At 47.8% G+C, this 24,641-nt stretch overlaps 1 protein-coding gene across 3 annotated transcripts; it reads right to left on the reverse strand.

Moving 5' to 3' along the window:
• Nucleotides 1-807: 807 nt before the first annotated feature.
• On the reverse strand, nt 808-23,808 carry Uba1 (ubiquitin like modifier activating enzyme 1). 3 transcript variants are annotated; one of them, XM_005324016.4, is made up of 26 exons: nt 23,664-23,808; nt 15,773-15,889; nt 15,586-15,644; nt 15,332-15,500; nt 15,103-15,237; nt 14,105-14,211; nt 13,758-13,848; nt 13,522-13,654; nt 12,901-12,998; nt 12,653-12,799; nt 12,348-12,524; nt 12,127-12,231; nt 11,955-12,035; nt 10,580-10,735; nt 9,142-9,307; nt 8,810-9,006; nt 6,084-6,148; nt 5,649-5,844; nt 4,905-4,979; nt 4,612-4,801; nt 3,210-3,298; nt 2,877-2,969; nt 2,572-2,763; nt 1,484-1,585; nt 1,279-1,379; nt 808-1,134 (listed from the first exon to the last, which is right to left on the reverse strand). In XM_005324016.4, exons 2-26 carry the CDS (start codon nt 15,887-15,889, stop codon nt 999-1,001), a joined length of 3,177 nt encoding a protein of 1,058 aa, XP_005324073.1. In that variant the 5' UTR covers nt 23,664-23,808; the 3' UTR covers nt 808-998. The 3 variants fall into 3 exon arrangements, with proteins under 3 accessions (XP_005324073.1, XP_005324072.1, XP_077891000.1); XM_005324015.5 differs by lacking the exon at nt 23,664-23,808 and adding an exon at nt 20,301-20,512; XM_078034874.1 differs by lacking the exon at nt 23,664-23,808 and adding an exon at nt 16,035-16,165.
• Nucleotides 23,809-24,641: the final 833 nt, after the last annotated feature.

The raw sequence follows: 24,641 nt of genomic DNA on the forward strand, positions 1-24,641 counted from the left end.
AGTGGTATCCTTAGGAACCAGGCACTAGTACCAATGGAGGAAGATACCTATGTGATAGTGGCCAGCCAGATTGGTGTCTTCAACTATCTGGAGCTCTCAGCCAAGACCAAAGCCAGAATATGGCAACTCTATAGTCTGCAGTCCCAGTGGGGGTGAGGGCAAGCTTCCTCCTGCTTGCACTAACCAATGATTACTTCTCTGCTCCCATAGCCAGGTCTCCCCCTCGAAGATTAGGAAGCCTGAGCACTCAAGAAGCATATAGGCAGATGTGGAGCCAAGGAGGGCAGGGTGAGACAGAAAAGAGGCTTTTCCTCTCTAGATGTTCTCAAATACTTCCAAAAAACTGCACAGTATGTCTGAAGGCAGTGACATTCCTCAAGCCAGCAGAGCCATTCAGGCTCCCTGGAGCAGAGATCTGAAGTAAAGGCACCAAAGCCATTGCTGGTACCACCAGGAATCTTGTAAAGGCCTACCCAGGTCTGAGTTCTTTGAGCCAGATGGGAAGGGATCTACCCCAAGGACACAAAAAACACTGACCAAGCCCTGGCAGCCTGCTTGCTCAAACTTTCCTCTTTGCAGTTAAACTGGAGAAGGTGGGATTTGAACCCACCTCCAATCAAACTCACATGGACCCAGGTACCTACTCTCTATGGCCTCACTGGTGCCTCCATATTTTCATAAGAGAAAAGAGCAAGAAGAGGTGGCAACTCTTACATTTTCTCTGCTAGGAAATTGGCAGCTGGCCACCATCAGAACCAAATAGCTCCAGGAAGCCCCTCTTTCCCTGGAACCAGCAGGGCAGGCCACTTCTGGGTTAATATCTTTTTATTAGGAGTCAGGTTCCAAACAAGGTAGAAAGCAGTGGCAATTGGGATTCAGGTAGGGAGTGAAGAGCAGACACCAGGCTTGGCCAGTTGGGCCACTGCCAAATGGGAACCCAGGGATGGAAGGGACCTGGGGAGGGGGGACTGGGGCCAGCCTAGGTGAGTATAGGCAGGTCAGCGGATGGTGTATCGTACATAGGGGACCTCGACGTCCTCGCCGCTCTCGTCGTTGCAGCACAGCTCAAGCACCAGCGCCCGCACATGGCGGCCCAGCTTTCGCTTCGACACACGGCTTACGATCTCTGTCATCCTGGGGGTGAGCGTGAGGGTAAAGGTTCAGGAAAGCAGAAAGCAAGAGGGGAGGTAGGTGGGGGACAGAGCAGGTGAAGGGACGTACAGTTGAGAATCCCCAAGAGACACAAGACCTCCCCTGCTGACCCAGCAGCCAACTCACGGCTGATCCAACCGTTCCTTGAGCTTAGCAGCTGGCATGAAGAAGGAATAGAGCATGGACACACCCTGGGACAGCATGGTGATCTCTAATTTGTGCTCTGTCTGGAGGGGAAGGATGGAGGATAGCAGTGTCAGGGGAAGGGACAGGCCAGCAAGTCCCCTGCACATCTCATCCCCAGGAAGGATAAAAGAGTAAGGGTCCTTACCTTAAAGTAGTCTAGGAACTGTTTGAGGGTCATCTCCTCACCATTAGGCTGCAGCCCCTGTACCTCGAAGCGATCCCACAGTGTCCACTCTTGGTTATAGTACTGCAGCACAAAGAGGGGAGATTAAGATGAGGGTCACCCCAGAGGGCCAGCCCCTGTCACCTCCATCTCCTTACACTCATGTTAAGTCAGATCACAAAACCCTTTTGTTAAAACTCTCTCATGGACTCCACATCACTCTGAGTAACCTGCAAAATAGTCTTACTGATGACTGACAAGATCTTATGCCACTGGAACCCTATAGTCTTCTCATCTCTTACCTGCTTCATCCTCTGACCTAATTCCCCAACATGCCAGGCATACTACTACTTCAATACCCCTGTGCAAGGATTGGTCCCCAGTCTCCACGAAGGCCTGCATGGCTTATCCCCTCTCCTCCCCCAAAGTCTTAGCTAACATATCAATTTTTTACAGCAAGATATTTCCTGACCATCCCACATTTCAAACCCCAAACTCCTGGCTGAGGCTGGAGCTAGAGCTCAGTGGTAGAGCACAGGCTCAGCATGTAATACTCTGGGTTTGATTCCTGGCATCAAATAAAATAAAATACCAAACTCACCAACCCCTGATACTCTCAAGCCTCTCCCTATCCTGTTCTTCTTTGGGAGTTCCAAAATCATTCAAATTGATATTTATATAACCTATTTTATGAATATAACCTCAGCACCTAAAAGATGATTTGCACAAAGTAGGTACTCAATAAATATTTGAAAATTAATCAAGTGAAGCATTTAGTATACATCCAAAAAATGTCAGCTGCAATTATTTGATAATTAATAATCTCTCAGGACACAATTCATATACCCCATCTTTTCTGAGGGTGTCCACAGGAGGGAAGCAGACCAGTGCTCAGCAAGTAGCAGGTACTTAAACAACGTGATTAATGAAAAAATGAACAAAGAGTGCACAAAAGGAGTAGGTTACATGTCAACAGAGTCAACAGAAACTCTGACCCTGTAATAAGGTGTGATGAAAAACTAAAGCCAGCTCTATAGAGACACACCCCATCTCCCAATGCAGGCCCTTACCTGGTGACGTGGTGCAGCAAGGGGTTCAGAAAAGCCAAAGAAGGGCAGGGCCAAGTTGAGGAAACCATTCTTATAGGAGTCAAGCTGTCTGTGCCCCTGTACTACCTTGTACAGCTCCAGGCACACAAGGCCAACCACAGCTGCTGTGGTTGTGGCAATGGCTGGGATGATCTTCCCTGCAATCAGCTTGCTCTGTGAGATAGGAACAGAACAAAGGTAGTAGTGTTTAAGTAGCAAGAGGTTCAGGGTCTACAGAAAGGGAAGAATGCAGCAACTTAAGCCCAGGAGAGGGAGACTCCCCTCACCTTGTGCCGGTCGGCAGGAGGAATGTCATAGTTTTCTGCCCGGAGGTTGGATGCAGCCACAATGAAATCCATATGGAAATTGCTATCATCATCCTATTATTAATGGGAAGAATGGATCAGATGAGGAAGAGACTTCTTAGCCTCTAGCAACACAAGTGTTCTCCATTGCAGTTACCTTGCTAGACTTCCTCAGATCACAGAGGGATGGCCAAGAACCACCTATTGATTCAGAGCCACATGATAAACTCATGATCTGATCCCCACTGACTCCAGATCCCTAGAAATCCATTCTCAGCCCACACCCCTGCCCTACCCAGGGCCCTCTTCAAGCACCTTCTCAAAATCGATAGGGCACATCTTAAATCCAGGCAGCTTGTCTGGGCTGGGCAGCGTGGCCTTGAGTTCCTCTAGACGGCTGTCATCTGAACAAAGAGAAGGATGCTGTCAGCCCTTTGATCCAAACAAGGGTCTGAAATGTGGGGCAAAAGGTATTTAGGTAGATACAGGATTTGGAAAGGAGAGATATTCTAGGAAAGCAGAGGGGCAAAGCAGAGAGGTAGAGCTGGAAAATAGTACAAACCTGAAAAGGATGGAGAGAGGGGGATAGTGGCTAATGAAGAGAGATTTCTCTAAGAACAGAATGAAGCTGTTAGGAGAAAGGGAGACAGATCAAACAGGAGAAGTATAGATCTTATGGGAAATGATGTAGAGGGAGATAGGAAGACATGGAAGAGCTGGATACCGTAGCACATGTCTGTAATCCCAGCTACTCAGGAGTCTGAGGAGGATGGCTAGTTTGAGGCCAGCCTGGGAAATTTAATAAGACCCAGTCTCAAAATAAAATAAAAGGCTGGGATACAGCTCAGTGGTAAAGTACTTGCCTACCATGCTGGCACGCACAGGGCCCTGGATTAAATCTCCAGTACCAAACACACACAAAAAAAGATATATGGAGAGGAAGATGGGGGGAAATATGAATTGAATGGACAGAGGAAAAAGCAGCTAAGAGGCAGATAGAGAATGAGGAAGAAAAGGGTATATACCAAGGGTGAGATGTGTGAGAAGAAACAGAAGAATATGTGCAGATGAAAGAAAATGTTATAAGGAAAGACTACAACAATATACAGAGAAGAACATGAAAGGCAGATATTCTGGAAGTTAGACAGGGACAGGAGAGATGGGAAGAGATACATGGAAGGTCAATGTAGAGAGTTTCAGATGCATTACAGATATATAAGGGAAGACAGGAGAATAAATATATAGACAAGGTGTCAGTAAACTTCGGCCTAAGTATGGAGGACAATACCGGGGTGAAGATGTATGTGGAGAAATGGGTGGGGAGGGGGCTGAGATGTGTGGATGGGGAAATGGGAGAGATGTGGAAAACGACAAAGCAGGTAGATATCAGGGGAGATCACTGGTGAAGACCAAAACCCTGAATGAACAGATCAAGAAAAAAGAGTAAAGAATAAAACCAAGGCAAATATACACAGAGCAAGAACTTAACAAAAGGCTTTCTCCTGAGGGCCAGAGTGGGAAGGAGCAGAGAGATAATCTGATTCAACTGATCCTCTTCATGATACAGAGAAAAAGATGTGCAAAAGAAGGGGTGTGTGGGGGTTAGCCTCAGGCCTGGGGTCACAGAGCCAGGGGAAGAGGACTGGTGGGGAAGATAGACTAGGGCTGGAGACAAGTAGGGATCATAACTCCTGGCCTACTGGCCAAACACCCTCACCAACAGAAGCATTGGCGCTCTGCAGCTCCTGGTCAGAAACATGGATCTTGACACCAGACTTGGGGGTGAACTCGGGGACTTGCACAGACTGCAAAAGTGTGGCCACAGCAGCTCGGTCCTGAGAGCCCATCAGCCCATAAGTCTGGGCAAACAGGTTGGCAGCAGCCATCACATAGTCCAGATGCAGGGGCTGGGGGAAGGCAGAGGCAGGGTAAGCATATGGGCCCTCAGGTGGGGAGCACCACCTCATTTCCCATCCTCCACCTGACCCCAAGAAACCCCAGGAGACTCACATTGTTGACATCAAAGGTGAGTGGGTGTGGACAACGTTTGGGCCCAGACCAGAAGGGGGCTCCGGAGCTTGTGAGCTAAAGGAGAGAGAAATTTTTGTGAAGCAGCATCTACAATTAGAGGCTTCTCTGACAATCCTGACTCATTATCTTGGCTCCAATCTTCCTCACTATCCCTGGCTGGGCACTCAAAGTTGACTGGAGTCAATATCAAAACACCCACACTGTAGTGAACTCTAGATGGAAGTTCCTAAGCCAGGGGAACCAGGGGCTTTGTTTAGCATTTACATTATGTAAGATAGGAAGCCATTAAAAATACTCTTATTGATTACTAGGCAATGAACTAACTTATTATCAATAAATACTAATTAATCAATCCTCACAAAATACCCCATGAGGTAGATTATCATTGTTCCTATTTCACAGCTGAGGAAACTGAGGTGCAGAGAAGTGACTTGTCTAAGTTCAAAGAGAGTTGGGATTTGAGCCCATAGTTCCTACAGTCCTGATGAGGCCTAAGGATTTAACTCAACCCACACCACAGGTAAGGAAAACAGAAACTTCATCTCTATTGAGTGGGAAATGGAACAAACAGGTCTGGCGTAATCATTTTTCTGAGATCCCCATAATTCAAGGTACTGGCCATGGCTGGACCAGTAACTGGGAGGTGCCACCTGGAGAGCCCATGGCAGGCTCCTGTTGCAGGGAAATGCATGCGGTCAAATGGAACCAGCAAGTGGGCATTACCTGGTCAGGAGGGAAGTTGTGCAGCAGCTGCCGAATGTTGTTAGAGTACTGGGTGTGCCAGTGGTGGCAGGCCCAAGTCACGCAGTCAGCCCAGTTCTGTGGTCGCTGCAGCACCAGGCTACGCTGCACGGCCTCCAGCACTTCCAACGGCTGGGTGCCCGCCAGCCGCAATGTCCGCTCCACAAACTTGGGGTCTCTATCAGGGAGCGGAGGGGCCGAGGGGCAAGATTACACAGAGACCCTAGGAGTAGGCTCCAGGGCAATCCCACCTTCTCCATGGAAAGCTATTCCTGACCCCCAGCAGTATGAGGCCCAAGCATTCACTGGTTCCTTTGAAAAGTGTGCCTGGTGTTGAGGGTGACAGTGATGGAGAAGAGACAGGATACCTTGTCCGGCAGGCAGGGAAGAGGGCGAGGGCGTTTGTGAGTTACTCACGTGAGGTACTGGTTGACATTTTCTGCCGGCTGCTTAAAGAGGCCTTCAAACTCATCCCGAGCCCACTGCAGACAAGAGCATGAGAAAGCCCACCAGTGAATAAAGCAAGTAGGAAGTAAAATACATGGCTGCTCTGGAAGGGGAAGGACCTACAACCTTCCCCATTCCCTCAATGCCAGCACTGCAATTTAAAAAAAAACAACTGAATTAAGCCGAGCATGGTGGTGTATGCCTGTAATCCCAGCGGCTTAGGAGGCTGAGACAAGAGAATCCCAAGTTCAAAGCCAGCCTCAGCAACTTTGAGGCACCAAGGAACTCAGTGAGTGAGACCCTGTCTTTAAATAAAATGCAAAATAGGGCTGGGGCTGTGGCTCAGTGGTTGAGTACCCCTGAATTCAATACCCAGTACCAAAAAAAAAAAAACAATTGAAGAGATCTGAACAGTAATTACACCAACATATGTATGACAAAAACTATGGATATAGCTCAGCAGTAACGTACCTCTAGGATCAACCTCTAGTATCAGGAAAAAAGAAAACTGAATTCTGTGTATCTTACTCTACATATGCTACATCACAATAAAAAAGAAAAATATCTGCTGTGTGTGGTGGCACACACCTGTAATCCCAGTGACTCAGAAGGTTAAGGCAGGAAGATCACAAGTTTGAGGCCAGCCCCAGCAACTTACCAAACCCCTAAGCAACTTAGAACCCATCTCAAAATTAACAAATAAGCTGGTTGAGGTGGCGCACGTTTGGGAAGCTGAGGCAGGAGGACCTCAAGTTCAAAGCCAGCCTCAGCAACTTAGGGAGGCACTAAGCAACTTAGGGAGACCCTGTTTCTAAATAAAATGTAATAAGGGGCTGGGGATGTGGCTCAGTAGTTAAGTGCCCCTGGTTTCAATACTTGGTACCAAAGTAAATAAATAGATAGGGATGGGGATGTGGTAAAATGCCCCTGGGTTCAATCCCCAGTACAAAAAAACAAAAAGGCTCTTGGGACTCAGCAGAAAACACAACAAAGGCTCTATCCTCTGAGAATTCCTAGGATAGGAAATAGTCATTAGTGACGTAGTTTGGAGAATATAAACTTTAGAGATCGCAATTCAAATCCCAACTCTGCTGTATATTATGTGTAGTTTTGTAACTTCAGGCATACATGTCAATCCCCTGACTTCCATGTCCCTACCTCTAACCTATCTCATGGGGTTGCTAGTGAGTATATTCTTTGTAGAGCTGGGCATTTAACCCACTGCAGTCTTACAAAGTGAACGTGCCAGGCCACAAATCAGAATCTAAGGATAACCAGTGTGCTATCAGAATAATTCTCAGTGCAGTGTTAGAAACCAAACCATACAGTGTGATTAGGAGTATGGGGGTGGGAAAAAGATCAGCTCCACCTGTCACTTTCCCTTGTGACTCTGCGGTTCCAAAGTGGATGTGTCTATATTTGTGCATCTACCACATTCTCACTAGACCATGTGTGACCTTGAACTCACGAATACTCTACCACTGAGCTATAGCCCCAGCTCCCTGTGAACTTATATAGTAAGTGTTAAGGTCTTTACAGCTGCACTGTGAAGTAGTTGCTACTGCTATCCCCGCATTTTAGAGGAGGAATATGAAGCACAAAGAGGTTCAGTTCAAGGTCATACATGGTCTAATGAGACTGGTGGATGCACAAATATAGACACATCCACTTTGAAACCGCAGAGTCACAAGGGAAAGTGACAGGTGGAACTGGTCTTTTTCCCACCCCCATACTCCTAACCAGTCCTAATGATTTGGCCTCCAACACTGTGCTGAGATTTATTCTGATAGACACTGGTTATCCTTAGACTCTGTATTGTGGCCTGGCAGGTTCACTTTTGTAAGACTTCAGCTAGATGACATGTGTGCTGTTCCGCATGTGTGTGTGTCATACAGACAGAATTATCCTGACAAACAAGCTGTAAAACTAATTTTAAACAACTGTTAGGGAAAACTCAATATGGACTAAGTATTAGAAAACAAATAACTTGGAGATGGTAAAAAAATGGCTATTAATTTTGTTCATTACGAAAATGGTGCTTTGCTTAGATAGCAGTAGTTCTCGACTAGGAGTGATTTTGTACACCCCCATCCCCCAAGACATCTGGCAATGTCTGCAGACATTTTTAGCTGTTACAGTGATGAGGGGGTGTTACTGACATCTAGTGGGTAGAATCCAGGGATGCTGGGTAATACCCTACAATGCACAGGACAGCATCCCTAGGACAAAGAAATACTCAGCCCCCAAATGTCAATCATTCTGAGGTTAAAAGACCCTATTATACAGAAATATATATCCTTACTCTGCAGAGGCAGAGTGAAATAGTAGGAAGTAAAGTGTTGTGATATCCAAGACACTCTAGCACAAAGAAGAAAAAACTATATCAATCTAAGAAATAAATGTGGTAAAACATTAACAATTGTTAAACCTAGAGAGGGAGTGGCATTTGAGTACCCAGCATAGTATTGTTTATACTTGTCTACATGCTAGAAAAACTTAAAAATAGAAGTGAAAAAAAGAATGAGTCATCCTAGAAACCTAGGCTGCCAGGCAAGAAGTGGGGGAAGGGGAGAGATTGGAGAAAAAGCACATCTTTCACTTAGGCTTACAACATCTGAAGGCTAAGGGCCTTGTGGCTGAGAGACTAGCAGCAGCCACGGGGCTACCCTCTTTCCTTCCCCACCACAGCCACTCACCTGCAGAGTGTGCTCAATGGCATTGGGAAAGTTTTTCAGGGTACAGATGGGGATGGACTTCTCCGGTGGATCCTGGCTGGAGCTGTATGACTCTGTCAGGAAGGGAATCACCACCTGCACATTTCCCTTAGTGCCTAATGTGCCTGACTCCAGCAGCGGCTTTCGGTAGTACACACAGCGGCGGTCCATATACATGCCTGTGGGGAGACAGGGGGAAAGATATGAGAACAGGAAACTTAACATCAATAAAGGACAGGAAGACCCACAGCCCTCATACATGCACATCCACATACAACTTTAACCCTGACCTCCTCACCCGCCTCCAAACTTACGGGCATCCACATTATCCAGGGCATTGGCCACGCCATCCAGGTTTTGGAAGAAATCATCATCATAGATGCGCTCTGTGTCAGGACCCACACGGTTTTGGTGGCTTGTTACCCGGATGTGTGGATTCATCTGACGTACAGCTGCAGTGGCTGTGTCAGACTTTAACTTCTAAGGGGGTAAAGAGTTCCAAGGTGAGTGTGGAGGAACATGGCCCAGTTATTTCTGTGCTATCTTGATACATATCTATAGAGAGCCATCCACCTGAGCATTTAATACTGGAGAAGAAGTAGACCATGAGTTCAAGAGCTCCCTGGTTTAGTAGAAGAGATAGCCTATGACAATGCCACATGGCCAGGGAAGCAGAGGACAAGTACATATTAGAGACATTGGGCAACATCTTGCTTTCCTTAACTTTTAATATTTTTGACTAAGGACAAAATATTTTCATTTTATTATTTATTTTTATGTGGTGCTGAGGATCGAATCCAGTGCCTCACACATGCTAGGCAAGCACTCTACCACGAGCCACAACCCCAGCCCTCTCCTTAACCACAGTAATCAAGGCTGCAAACTGACCTTGGTATACTCAACTTTCCTTATAGTGTTTTTGCTGTATCATCTGCAGAACTGCTCACCAGCAAAATGAACAGTACAGTTCACGGATGTATTCTATCAATATTTTATATATTATTTACTATTTGGTCTCCCCCACCAGAAACTTTTATTCTTTAATGTATCTCACATATCTAGAATAGTACCTGCTACCTTAATAACTATTTGGCATATAATAAATGAATGACCCAGTAAGGGAGGAAAGTAGATTATTGGGCAGGCTAAAATATAAATTGTCCCCTATGGGCTTCTCGCTAGAACCCTGTATAACTCAGTTACAAATGTGTGCAGAGGAGTGACCCTAACTGACTAAACCACAATCTGTAGAAAGGCATGCTTCCAAGGTTGGCATTTAGCTAGAGTCTAGAAACTTTCATCCTTGACTCACTGAACCTGAACTGTTGATGCAAACACCACAGTTTATGTTGAACACCTTTGTTCCTTCTTGGAGTCCAGAAGTTTGACACATGAGTTCCATACATGACCACCTGCTAATAAAAGCCCTGGGTGGCTAATCTCTAACAAGCTTCCCTGATCGGCAACATTTCATGTGTCTTATTACAATTTGCAACTGGGGAAATAAAGCATGTCCTCAAGAGGGAGGACTCAGAAGAACTTGCAACTGACTTCACTCCATGCTCCTTTTCCCTTTGCTGATAGTGCAGTGTGTCCTTTAACTGTAATAAATCATAGCTACAAGTACAACTAAATATTCAGTTGTAGGAGTCCTCTTAGTGAAACACACTGAGCTTGGGAGTGGTTTTGTGAATCCCAAAATACTGTTAAGGAAAAAGCCTTATTTCCTAACTCTCACAACACCTGACTCACCGTGACATCCCAGGGCCGGAATAGAAACTGTCGGTTCAGATTTGATTTCTCAATGGTGTCCATATCTGTGACAATGATTTCTCCGCCATCCCCACAGCCTAGTCCAATCATGGCAAAGTTCTTGAGCAGCTCACAGCCAATGGCGCCTGCACCCACCTAAGAAACAGACAAGATAGATGAAAGCAAATCAGAGTGACATAGGTTGATATGAAGTATCCATGGCCCCTTACTTGTCCTATAGCCAGCAGAAGGTCTGGCACCATGTCTGCAGGTTCCAGGACTTTTAAGAAATGACCCAGGGGCTGGGGATGTGGCTCAAGCGGTAGCGCGCTCGCCTGGCATGCGTGCGGCCCGGGTTCGATCCTCAGCACCACATACCAACAAAGATGTTGTGTCCGCCAAGAACTAAAAAATAAATATCAAAAAATTCTCTCTCTCTCTCTCCTCTCTCTCACTCTCTCTTTATAAAAAAAAAAAAAAAAAAAAAAGAAATGACCCATAGCCAGGAACAGTGGTGAACACCTGAATCCCAGGGACTTGGGAGACTGAGGCCACAGGATCCTAAGTTCAAAGCCAATTTTTTTTTTTTTTTTTTTTTTTTTTTTTTTAGTTCAAAGCTAATTTAGCAAGACATTGAGCACCTTAGTAAGACCCTGCCTCTAAATAAAATATAACAAAGGGCTGGGGCCGGCTCAGTGGTAGAACACTTGCCTAGCCCGTGTGAGGCACTGAGTTTGATTCTCAGCACTGCATATAAATAATGAAGTTTTTTTTTTTTAAGAGAGAGAGAGAGAGAGAGATTGAGATTTTAATATTTATTTTTTAGTTTTCAGCGGACACAATATCTTTATTTGTATGTGGTGCTGAGGATCGAACCCTGGCCGCACGCATGCCAGGTGAGCGCGCTACCGCTTGAGCCATATCCCCAGCCCTAATAATAAAGTTTTTTTAAAAAAAGGCTAGGGGGCTGGGGTTGTGGCTCAGCAGTAGAGCGCTCGCCTCGCACATGCAGGACCCTGGGTTCGATCCTCAGCACCACATAAAAATAAATAAGTGAAATAAAGGTTTTGTGTCCAATTACAACTAAAAAATTTAAAAAAAAAAAAAAAAGGGCTGGGAATGTGGCTCAGTGGTTAAGTGCCCCTGAGTATCTAAATAAATAAATAAATAAATAACTGACCCAAAATCATCTTAATGACAAGGCACCAGAGACGGAAACAGGGGCTACACCTGAATTTCCTTTACGGTAACAAAAATAAGGTGTAAGGTGGTTAAAAAAACAAAAAGACCTTCCCCCTAAGGATGTAGAAAGCATGTAAGAAGTGGTTAGAGGCCAGGGGAAGGAAGGTAGCAGTTTTCCAATGGGATTACTCACCAGGAAGTATTTCTGCTTGCCCAGCTTCTCTTGTAGGTCTGAACCAAATACAGCCACTTGCCCATCATAACGGTTTTGACGCTGAGAAATGTGAAAAGAGGATCAGAGAGGGGCCTTCCTAGATATGCCACCAAGGATGCCTTCCCCATAGCCACGAGCTCCACTCACATACCGGGAGGCACTTGTCCTCTGTGAGGGCCTCTTTGTCTTCTGGAAGACACTCAAGGGCATCAAAGTATAGCCACTGCATGATGGGCATAAACTTCCCAGAGCAGGCCTGGCAAGGGGGAAGGAGAGGGGAAGGAGGTGGTCAGTGGTTCACTGGGGCCTGATACAGATGGACAGCAAATGATGGAGTCAGGAAAGCATGAGGCCCACTCCACCCATGCTGACCTTCATGACCTCCTGGGCAGCAAGACCCCCAATGAAAGCATTTATGGGTGCAAGGTCCCCAGCAGCCACATAAGCCAGCTTCCGTATGAGGTCCTCGTCCAAGCTATCCTGATGCACTGCCGGTAGGGCTCGAGCATTGACAGCCTGTGCTAGGGCCACCAGTTCTGTTGCATCCTCCTGGGGGGCAGAAGGAACCAAATGAGGCCCTGTCAGGCCACTGGTAGGGAAGAGAGTAGACTGAGAGGCATGGTGGGCCTTTAGAGCCAAGGATTTATGCCCTGGCTGTCTCACCCACCCCCCACTACCTCATTGCGGGGTCGAGGTGGCCGGCTATGCTGAGCACAGAACTGGTGCAGAGCCTGGAAGCCAATGTGTAGCTGAGCAGGGCGTGAAAACTTGGCGAAGTCTGTCATCACAAAGTCAGGCTCCGCCAGTGAGGCTGGCAAGGATTTCTGGGGAGTTGGATGGGGGAAGGGCATTAGAACCAGAAGAAAGGATCAAAGAATTTGGAAATGCCTAGAATCATGCCCCATTGCTCCCCTTACACACTCACAAAGCTAATCTTCTTAGGTACTTTGACCTGAGTGACGATGCCTCCGCGGATATAGTCAGAGAAGTTAGAAGTGTCACAGATGCTAAAGGTGTAAGGACCTATGGTAGATGGGGGAGGTCATCAGTCTATTCACCCTCCTTCTAATCCACAATGCCCACAGGATAATGAAAAAACCATCCTTGCCCCAGCCCAGACATCAAGAGCCATCTCTTCGCCCTCCCCTCAGGGCTCCACTTGGACATCAGAAACCATCTAGCCTCTACCCCAGAGCCAGCTCAGACCCCATGAGGCCCTGAGTAGTCCCTGGCCCCCAGTCTCCAATGGAGACCCTTTCTCTACTCCTACCCAAATGAGCTCAGACATGAGTGGATCCCCTGATCTGCCCCATTCAAGCATCTTTCCCCTGCTCAACTCTAACACTACATATTCCTTCTCCCAGGAATGACAGTTCAAACATAAAGAAGTTCTTTCCCATGCCCACGAGCACTGATGGAGTCTGTTTCTGGTTCATCTCAGCCACTCAGGATGATGTGTCTCCCCTCACTCTGAACCCAGGGATACATTTCCTCCCTATAACATCCTACCCAGTTCTCTTCCGATGCCCTCATGGCCTTAGCTCACCCAGGACTTTGATCTCTATGGGCTGATTTCCATTGAGCTCAATCATTCCCTGTACTTCTGAAAAGGAGACAAAGTCGCCACTCTCAAACCCATGTCGGGCCTCATCCAGGCAGGTAACCACACCGGGATTGTCCTGGTTAAAGAAGAGTGAGCCTCAGAAGCAGGTTCAGGGAGAAGACAGGGAGAACTACCACTTCCCATCTGCATGCCAGGCCTCCTGAGGCTGGTCTCCTCACCTTGGTGACCATAGAAACCATAGCACTGAGAGGCTGCTCTCCATTGGAATCTGTAAGGACCATCTCCTCTCCAAAGTCACAGAAGAGCTGCCTATAGAGGAAGATGACAAAACTGATGGCCAAACCCATGCACACAGGCCCTACACATCCTTCAAAGTGCAGTCAATATCTACAAACTCAGTGTCTCACTGGGGGGATCAAACAGTGCTAATGCCATATGGGGAAAGGTGAACACACAAAATATAAAATTCAGGTGGTTGAGGAGGGATGAAGGCAGTGACAATCTGGGGGTCTTGATCTGGGCCTGACATGGGTTAGTGGGAAAGAGGTCCAGGGGCAGCACTCACCCAAACAGGCCTCGTGTGTCTGCCACAACCAGCTTGATGCCATGGCTGTGACAGAATGCACCCACTCGCAACTGCTCTTCCAGGGGGGTATTGGTCAGGACCACCACCTGTGGAGAAGTGGAGGCTCAGGCCAAGGGCCCAGCCCTATGGGGAACGGGGGAAAGGGGGAGAAAACAATGGCAGAGGTGGGGAGGGCTCAAGTAGTCCTTAAGGTATAGATGTCCGGGGTCTTTCTGATTCAGTCTTCCTAAGGAAGACTGCTGCGGGTACAACTCCACTTAGCAAGGGTGAAACTCAGTGTAGAGAAAAATGCATCCCTACATTATGTCAGGAAAGCTAAAGAGATAGCTAGGCGCAGAGCCTGGAGAACAGCTGACTCACCTGTTTGACAAACACCCACTGCTCTCTGCCTACAACCTTGGATGCCCTGCAAGACCCAGGAGGAGTAAAACTGTCTCGAGCCAAAGTCTGAGCTCACTCCTACCACACCCACCTGCTCCTGGTTCTCAAGACAATGCCTGCTTGGCAGGCAGTGATCTTTTGAGTCTCTGCTCTCTCCCCAAGAGCCCATCCCTGCCCACTGAGGTGGGATGCTACTGCTGCACTAGGGTGCAGCTCTAGTGCCCTGGCCCTCAGGGACTCCTAAGGCAGAACCTCAACTCCCACAGTTCCTTGTTCCAGCTCAGAATTTTTATTTAGCAAACATCCATATAGCCCTTACTATGTGCCAGCTGTTATTCTAAACGCTTAACCCTCACAGAAGCCCTATGAAGTCAGTACTACTGCCATGCCCAGTCTACAAACGGGAAAACTACCGCACAGGGTCAAAGTGACCTGCGCCAAAATACAGCAGGTAAAGCTAGAGTTCATCCATCATCTAGACTTCCTAACACAAAACCTAGCGCCCAGGCTGGCCTGTTAAATCCTGAATAACACTGAACAGACTAGAGATGGGCTCGGAGAGAATTAAGCAGGAGGGTGGGGGGTGTCCCAAGTACCTGGAAGCCACTAAGGAAGTCCTCAACAAGAGGCCCAGTGTGGGCAGTGACAGGCACGTAGCTGTTGAGCTCAGCGAGGCGGGGCTGGGACACCTCAGCCCGGTTTTTACCAATGTCCTCTTCCCGCAGGTAGAACTACAAAGAGGGAAGTAGGGGGAAAAAGTGAAGAGACTATGGCAGGCAGTGGGGCTGGTGCCTCAACAGGGAGAATGGGGCTGGGAAGAGGTACCTGGGAGGACAGGTCAGCCCACTGGGCAGTGCCCTGATCATGTAGGGTGACAGCCTTAACCCCACCAAGGATGATGTTCTTAGCGATCTCCACACCCAGGCCCCGCAGGCCGGAAACCAGGACGCTGGATGTCTGGAGCCGCTTCATTGCCTCATGGCCCAACACATACCTGCCAAGTTAGGGGGCACTACAGGTCAGGGCCTGGCCCACCCAACCCTACCCTCTTACCCCAGCCAGGCCTTAGCCCCACTTACAGCTGCCGGGAGTAAAGGCCCTCATCTATGTCTGCTTCGCTGCCGTTCTTCGCCATTCCCTAGGGATCGAGGGCAAGAACAGGTTTAGGGAGATGTGCAGGAATGGGGTGTGGAGAGATGCACAATGATATAAAGGACCTTGCCACCCACCACCATGCCTGTCAGTCTCCAGGAAGAAGATACTCACGTTGGTTGGCACCGAGGGCACTTCGGACAACACGGACTGGGCAGGGGAACAGTTAGAACCCGGCTTTGGATCAGGCCCGGACACGCGACGTTTCTTGGACAGCGGCGAGCTGGACATCTAGAGGGGAAAAGGAGGTTCAAAGTGAGCCTGGGGCACACAAGAACATTTTCCTGCTTGTTAATATGACTATGGGGTTAGGAAGACTAATGTATTAGCAACCCTGTTTTACAAGAGACTGACATAGAGAGATGAAGTGACTTGCCCAGGGTCACACCACTGTTGGGGGTAAGATCTGAACCCAGGTGGTCTGGCTTGCAAATCCTCGTTGTTGACCACTAAGCCATTTGCCTCTCCCCAGCCCAGGAAAATAAGGGAGAGACTCCAATCCTGTGGGGTGAAGAAACGACAAGACTACTTGTGGGGAGGTCAGAGGAGGGATGTGGATTCAGGATAGACTTGGTTTCAAATCTTGACCATGTTGCTTCTTGACGGGTATCATTTAACCCCTATGGGGATCGATTTCCTCACCTGTAAAATAGGGGTGATGATATAGTTTACCTTCCTCAAGGGGTTGAGACGAGAAAAAACACAGACCTGGCACAGAGGAGGTAGGCAGCACCAAGCAGCCATTCTCCTCACTCTCTTCTCCCTTAATCCCAGGGATGGGGATAGGGGAATGTGCAAGAGGGAAACAATGCTTGGACGGTTATCAGGGTATCACACTCATCAGGGTGGCGTGATGGCAGGGGATACCCTACTGAGAACACAGTCCCCAGGGGGTCAGGGAGGAATTTTACAAAGCCCAACTATCCAACATCAAACTTTGGGAGGGGAAAATGAGCCCAGGCCAATTAAAAAAAGAAGACAGAAAACACTTCAAGTCTCATCTACATGTGGAATCCCTTAAACAGGTAAACAGTATGATAAACATTCACTAGGAGTCCTCCCTGTGCCAGATACCATACCAAACATCGTACAAGCCTTGTCTCCAATCTGTCTTCAGGTCACCTTTGTGGAGTTTAGACTACAATAGTAACCCCCAACTCACACAGGAAGAAAAAAATTCATTCAGAGATGTTTGATGACTTGACCAAGATTCCCACAGAGAATGGCTGAACTGGGACCTGACCAGGATCTGCTGACTCTGAAGCCCAAGCTACTTCCCAGTATTATCAAGTTTCATCCCCTCAATGGCTCTGACCCCACAAGGCAGGATTTAGCGTCTTTGCTGGATAAATGAGAAAACCTAAGCTCAGAGACAAGTGACTTACTAAGGGTCATACACTAGGTTGCAGAGACAGAATACAGCCTGCAGTGGCAATGAACTCTGAGGGGCCACGGGAGGGGGGGGGCTAGATCTAGATGCTAGAGACTAGAGGACCCACAATCACTTCCCCTCACCCCCAATACTCCCTCCTCAAAGCACTGAACCTTTGCTTACCTAACTTCACATAACTGATCCTCCACCAAGCCTTTTATGATACCCAACCACACCAAGTACTTAAGATTCCACCCTGGCACATGTCACACTCTAGCACTAAACACAATGACAAGAGCTCCCTATGGTCTACCCCAAGCTTACTGCCAGTCAATCCCAGGGTAAAAGGCTTTGTCTAATCCTAACAATGCTCATGAACCACATAAACCTATGCCCAAATCACAAATGAGAAAACAAAGGCTTAGAAACAACTCCACTTGCTTGCCCAGAGTCACATAGCTTGTGGAGAATAGTTTGTTGAATTTTCCTGGGTAAACAGGACCCAGCTCCAGGCCCTGCCCAGAGGGCTAAGGGATGAGAAGGAAAAGGAAAGGACAAGAGGAGGTAGGAGGCTGGCTAGGGCCCATGAGTCTGCTGATCAAATTGCTGAGAATGCTAAGAACCAACCTGGATAGGAAGAGGCTTGGTGAGTTAGGAAGGAGACAAAGGCAATTACTATTTTCCATTCACTGGCTCCCTGACTCAGTGTAGGGATCTCATTTCCTCTGAGCCCCATTTTATCCAAAAGCTGGGACAAATACAACTGTCCTCAAGGGACTGCTGGGAGAGTTAAAGAAGTCAAGGTCTGTGGTCAGAACTCGGACCTAAGAACACGTGAGATCCTGCAAGGACACCTGCAGGGACCTCCAATACTTAGTTATATCTTTGCCTTGCCATTTGGTTGGTATGTTTAGGACATATGCTCTCCTTACTCCTTAAATCAGAGATGATCCAGGGCCAGAAAGTTCTTTAATAACTAGAACTTTTATCTCTAGACTCCTAGTGCTGGCAACAAGGGTCTAAGCAGGTTTGGGATAATTGATCAAAAGTGGATTTCAATTGCCAAGGTTTGGAAAAGCCCTTTCTCAAGGTGAGGAGGAGTTTGGTGTAGAAACCCCCAGAAAGGAGCTAAACATCTCCACATCCAGCAAAAATCATCACCACAACCACCATCATCATGTATACCCTCAACATGCGCTTAGGCCCCTATCAAATGCATATTATGTGAATTGTTTAGCAAAGCTGAACTGTGGCTTAGAGGGTTTCAAAATTGACCTACAGTCTCCAAACTGATGATTGTGAAGCCAGAGCATGTTCTACCCTCAAACCACAGTTGAGGGTAGAGTCCTGAAGTAGGTTTGAGAAGTGGCAGGCACAGGGCCAAGTGATCAGGATGGAGAAGCTAGGGCACAGAAAAGAGATACTAAGGCCTGCCAAGCTTCCTGGGAAGGGTTAATTGATAATTCCTTGGGTATGTGAGAAAGGAAAATCAGGAAGAAGTTGTCTGAACCAAGGAGCTCTGAGGGAAATAGAAGTTCCAGGAGGACCCAGCCATGGTGTTAGGAAACACTCAAATCTGCATCTCTGGAAAAGGATCTTTTGGGGAGGTCTAAGAAACTTCAGTTGCCCCCCAGACATTGCAAGGAGGAAGATGGTCAGTTGCTGGGGGAAGCTGCACAAGGAATGGGTGGGAGATTTTAGAGCCCAAGGATGCTGGTGGCACAGAAAAACCCTCCACCAAAAAATAACTGTTTCTCAGGATGAGAGGTATATGACACTAATGCCTAAAGTCCCAGGAGGCTGTGAGAATGGATGCTGAGGGGCTGGAGAGGTCTCTGAGGACAGACCCTTGGGGAGGGATTTCTAATGGACCACAAAGGCCCTGCATGGATCTCTCTTGACAGGATATGCTAGGTACCATAGCTGCAGACAAGGCAGAGAAAGAAAGATGAATCCAGACAGTTTTAGCCTTAAAAACATTAGTAAGTAAACACTGGCTAGGTCCTCAAGTAGAGTTAGTTTCTCTGACCAATTATGTTCGATCCCATGCAAGCTCTGTAAGTAGATGCTTGGCGGGGGGGGGGGGGTCCCCTCAATTCTGATGGAGGTCTAGTGGGCCTGTTAGGGTATGATACTGGTATTCTATGAGGCTGGAAGCAGAAGCTGAGGGCTTCTGACTCAAGATGCTGGGGATCCTGAAAAGATTTGAGACCAGATTCTGAAGCCTGATGTGAGATTAAAAGAGAAGTTAAAACCCTGGTTGGCTTCTGAAGGCAGAGGTTGGGTCAGGAAGAGGATTGTCCAACAGAATGGGGTAGAAGCCAACAGGGTCTGCAAGAACAGATGATGGCAGGGTATTTTTAATGGAGGATCACTATCTAAATAGTTCCTCCCTGATATCTGATGTGGAATTTGCTAAGGCCTGTGAGCAGTATCAGAAGAGAACACCAGAAACACATAACAGGGAGAATCACCCAAAGTAGTGAAAGTTTCTATGGGCAGATTCTAGGAACTGAAAGGAATCTCTAAAGGCAGAGATGCTAAGAGCAGTCTCTGAATAAAAATGCTGGGCCCAGAGGGGATATCTGATAGAAGATGCTAGGGTCAGGTGGGGTTGGGAGACCTCAGATGTATAAAGGGGCCTCCAAAAGGATGGCCAGGGCCAAAATGCAAAATGGCTTTTCAAAGGGTCTAATCCCATTAAAGGCAGATAGTGTATGGAAGGGGAAGAGGAGGGGGGTGGGCCAGCAGATGTCTTAAGGGAAATACTAGAGAAGGTGCTCTCTCAGAAATAATGGCCTTAGGGACCCTCCCTAAAGTCTGGCCCCTCTTGGAAGCCACGAGGAGTCTGAAGAAAGATTTCCCTGGAGATTCTGGGAAAGTCTTTAATGGCACACAATGGGAAAGGGCTTAACCCAGCAATGCTGATCCTAGTGCCCTTATGGGAAAGTGGAGGAAGTTATGCTCTGATACAAGGTTCGAGATCGAGTCAGGTACCTGACTAAGGATGTTGAACTTGAGTCTCCATAAAGCACATCTGAGGGGTCTGACCCCAAGGTCAGATTTTGTAGCCCCTGAGAGAGAGCCGGTGGTCCCAGATGGGAAACATCGGCCGCGCCCCTGAATCTGGCATGCTCCCTTCTCGGCTGATCACTGGCGAGTCACAGCGGCCCGCCCAGACATCAGCTTGGCACAGCGCCAACCCAGGCCTCACCACAGCCTCCCGAATCCCCTGCCCCGGGCCAGGTGCCGAGAAAGGCTGTTTGTTACCAATGCCGGTTCCCCGGGTCGCGCCGCCGCCAACTCCTCAAGGAGCCGAAGCCAAGCCCGGCCGCCACCCTCCTCCTTCTCCTCCTCCCCGCCGCCTGGGCCGCGTAGAATCGCCGCCGCCGCCGCCTTCTCCTCCCCCAGCCGTTGTGGTTGTGGTGCTGCTCCCTGCCACCTTCTTCCCTTCTGCCGACACAAGATGGCGGCCGCAGAGCCCAAGGCCGGAACAAAACCCTGGGCCCCACCCCCAGAAACCCGGATGCAGGAGGGCCGCGCCCACTCATGAATCATGTATGTTCCCTGCCCGGTTGTGACTATTTCGTTAGAAGGGGAACAGCTCCATCTGGTGGGTACTGTGGCAGTAACTAGGAAAACAGGTAAACCAAGAGGCCACGCCCCATGGAAAATGAATAAGGAATGAATTGTTGTACTCAGACTGTCATGGAAACCAAGGAAGAACCTCAAGGCCACGCTTCCTGATTGTGAATTAGACACGAAGTCAGGTAGTTGGTTCTAACACCAGGCAACCAGAGAGCGGATGTTAAAACATGGCAGCCACACCCACTGCTCATGAATAATGAATGATCTTGCAGCAGCCTGGATGCCAAGGAGACCAAGCCTGCATCTTGTTCATGAATAATGCATAAGGCCCAGTGGGCTGGAACAAAAGAGGCAGGACCGCCTATTGCTGCATCTAATACCTTGTACTCAGGGAAATGGGGCTACTGCAGGGAAAACCGTGCTCCCCTGGCTCCTGAATAATGAATGATGCTGTTGCAGCAGCTCAACCTGGAAACTCAGAGAGGTCAAGAAAGGTCCCACCCAGTTTATTAATTATTCATGAGGTTGAATGGCCATAAACACTCATAGATAACCCTCCCAGCAAATAAGGATTTTATGATATATAGTCAAGGCAATGTGGTTATGCCTTCCTGTTCATGAGTAATAATAGATGACCCTGCAGAGACCAGGGAAACCCAGTGGAAAGCATAAGCCCCTCCTTCCCTTCCCTCACTAACTGCTCAGGAACCAGGGCCGCCTTGGTCCAACCAAATCCAGACACTATTTGCCTTTGACAGGTGCCTCAGTTTCCCCAACTGTGAAGATTAAAATTGTGATTGAACCCATCCACCTCATAGAGATGAATTTGTTATGAAAATCAGAAAAAGTGAATTATGGAATAAGCCTTAAAACAATATCGCCACAAAACACTGCTAAATTTTTTAAATTACATATATGTATATCTTTAAAATACTATATGTGTGTGTGACACACAAACATATTTACATTAATATAAAACTAGTTAAGGGTGAGGATATCTCCAGCTACTACAGAAACCCCCAACTTAGGCCACTATTTCCCCATCCAGAAAATCAAAATAACAGTAACTTACCTTGCATTGGAGTTTCTTTTTCCTCTTTCTCCCTCTTTCTTTTTTTGTTCTGGGAATTGAACCCAGGGGCACTTTACCACTGAGCTACATTCCCAGTCCTCTATCTATTTTAAGACAGGGTATCCCTAAATTGCTGAAGCTGGCCTCTAACTTGAGATTCTCTTGGTCTCCCGAGTTGCTGGGACCAGGCGTGCATCACTGCGCCTGGCTTGGGTTGGAGTTTAAATGCCTAAATTTGTAGAAAGGGTTTAGAATACTGATACATAGTAAATACTATATAACTAACAATAGTAGTGTCCTTTAAAAAAAAATAGGGTATTGCTCAGGCTGATCTCACCAGGGCTCGAGTGATCCTCCAGCCCTGGCCTCCTTAGTGGCTTGACTACAGGTGTACAACACTGTGCCCAGCAGTGGTGCTACTATTAACTTGGGGGAAGGATGTTATAGCATTTGATTATTAAGACTATAGACTCAGGAACTAGACTGACTGGGTTTGAATCCTGGCTGGGCCACTGTGTGATCTTAGGCAAATTACTTAGCCTTCCTGTGTCCCAGTTTTGCGAGAATAATTCGCAAGCAGATACCTCTGGCGAACCAGTTTTCTCATCTATAAAGTGGGATAATAATAACATACCTCCTAGGATTTTTCTGAAGATAAAATGGACTTATAAAGTCACTAAGGGCTGGGGTTGTAACTCAATGGTGGAGTGCTTGCCTAGCACGTGTGTGGCAGTGGGTTCCATCCTCAGCACCGCATATAAATAAATAAAATAAAGGTATTGTGTCCATCCACAACTAAAAATATTTTTTTAAAGTCGCTAAATGAGCGATTTTATCCATATACCCATTATCCAGATACCCATTTTTCATGCTCATTCAAAGTTTGACTAAATATCACACAACTAGCATGAAGCCATGGGATTTGAATCCAGAGGCTCGGTTGATAATCTGGGATTACTGGGCCAGAAGGAAGGAAATGCCGAGGCCTCATCCTTCACCAGACACAGGGCTTAAATCCTGGAATCTATAAGAGAAATCTAACCGCGGATCATGCAGATGAAGCTGTGAAAACCACGCCCCTCGTAAATTGGGCACAGTGCCCCTAGAAAAGTCTCAGAAAACTCGGGGCACTACTCACCTCGATTGACTGTTGTATAAATAAGCAATAAACTCTAGTTTGCTCGGCAGGCTTGGGAACACCCCTTCAGCATGCCCCTTCGGAACGCTGTTCCGCCCCCTCGAGAATAATTCGCAAGCAGATACCTCTGGCGAACCAGGTGCGAAAGAGACCAAAAACTGCTTCCCACCACAGCCCCACCTCCTCATGAATAATGAAAAAAGCCGCGACCAACGAAGGCCGGGAAGCACTACGTCCGCTCAGGAAGAGCCTAGCAGACGGTCTCTTTCCCAGCCTGAGCTGGGGGGCCTCCTCTCCCTGGGTCTGAGCCCCAACGTGTCCAGTCTCGCAGTCCCGAGTAACCTCATCAGGTGCGGAGACTTCATCATAGAACCCGAGGTCACAAAGACCACAAATAACCTCCACAATGCCACGTCGGACCCGAACGTTCCCACTGTCACCGGGTCCTGTCCTGAAACAAGCCCTCCCCAAACCTCGCCTAGACGTTAGTAATCTTCAACTTCTCCTCTCTCTCAAGGAAACACCCCAAATCCTGCCGGACGAGTACACATATACAGACCCTAAGTCTCCCCTAGCCTCCCCTAAGTCCTGCCTCCGAGGGGTATAATTATGCCTGCCTCAGAGGGGTACTCCTCGAAACTGACTCCTAAATCCACCCCAGGGTCCCCCAAAGGCCGCCTACTAAGGGTCTTCTCAAAAGCAGACATCCCATAAATGCCACCCCGGGCCCGTAGCCACCAGATATACCCATTAAGGGATCCCCAAAGTTGGGATTGGGGGGCGCCCTCCTCCAAATGCTGTCCAAGGGGCTTGGGGAAAAGGTGCTCCAGCTCACCCCCTGTGCCGGGCGGAAGCCTCGCCTTCTTTTTGGAGATGAGCCGAAGCCACGGGGCAACGGAAGAGCAAACCACCTCCGTCGTGCAAGAAGAACCAGAGTTTGCGCGGAGGTCGGAAGCGCGGGGCCTTAGAGGGCCCCCGGTCTGGAATGTACCACAGATGCTTGGCAAGAGGGGTGTTTGCCTCTGCTCCAGTGCTTCTGGCGCCCGTTTCAGAACCAGTTACCCCTACAAGCTATGGTACGTCCCAAACGCGAGTGGCATGCTGGGGTTGGTAGTCCTGTCTGGCCAGTGCCTGGTGCACGTGGTGGGTATCAGCGCGCAGAATTCGGGAAAATGTAAGCATGAGCTGAGGATTTCCGGGAGCCGTACTCTGTGCGGTGGGAAAAGGGAACGGAAAGTGATGGTGCCTCCAAATTAAAAGGCACACCCATCCTACAGATGGAGAGACTGAGGCTCAGGTAGCCAAAGGAGTTCATTCATTTGTCGTTTATGGAGCTCAAACTGTGGGCCAAGTGATGGGGAGTCTTGCCTTCGTGAAACTAACATTTTGGAGTGAGACAGACCATAAACATAAAAAAATAAGTAAAAATTATAGTTTCACATATAAATATGTATCATAGTAGGTATCTGTGATTATATAATATAAGTCACTTATTTTATTTTTTATAATATAGGGTCTCCCTTCTGTTGCCCAAGCTGGTCTCAAAATACTGGGCTCAAGTGACCCTCTTCCCTCAGTCTCCTAAGTAGCTGGGACGAAACAAGTCTCTAGGTGGGCTTGATTTTTGTTTGTTTGCAGTACTGATGAACAAACTCAGACCTTGGTATTCTAGGCAAGCCCTCTACCACTAAAAGTTACATCTATAATATAAATTATAAAATACACATAAAGGTCTGCATTTGTGGTTCAATGGTAGAGCGCTTTCCTTGAATGCGGAAGGCAAGGGTTCAATCCTCAGCACCACATAAAATAA

The sequence above is a fragment of the Ictidomys tridecemlineatus genome, chromosome X, assembly GCF_052094955.1.
Source record: "Ictidomys tridecemlineatus isolate mIctTri1 chromosome X, mIctTri1.hap1, whole genome shotgun sequence".
Classification (NCBI taxonomy): Eukaryota; Metazoa; Chordata; class Mammalia; order Rodentia; family Sciuridae; genus Ictidomys; species Ictidomys tridecemlineatus.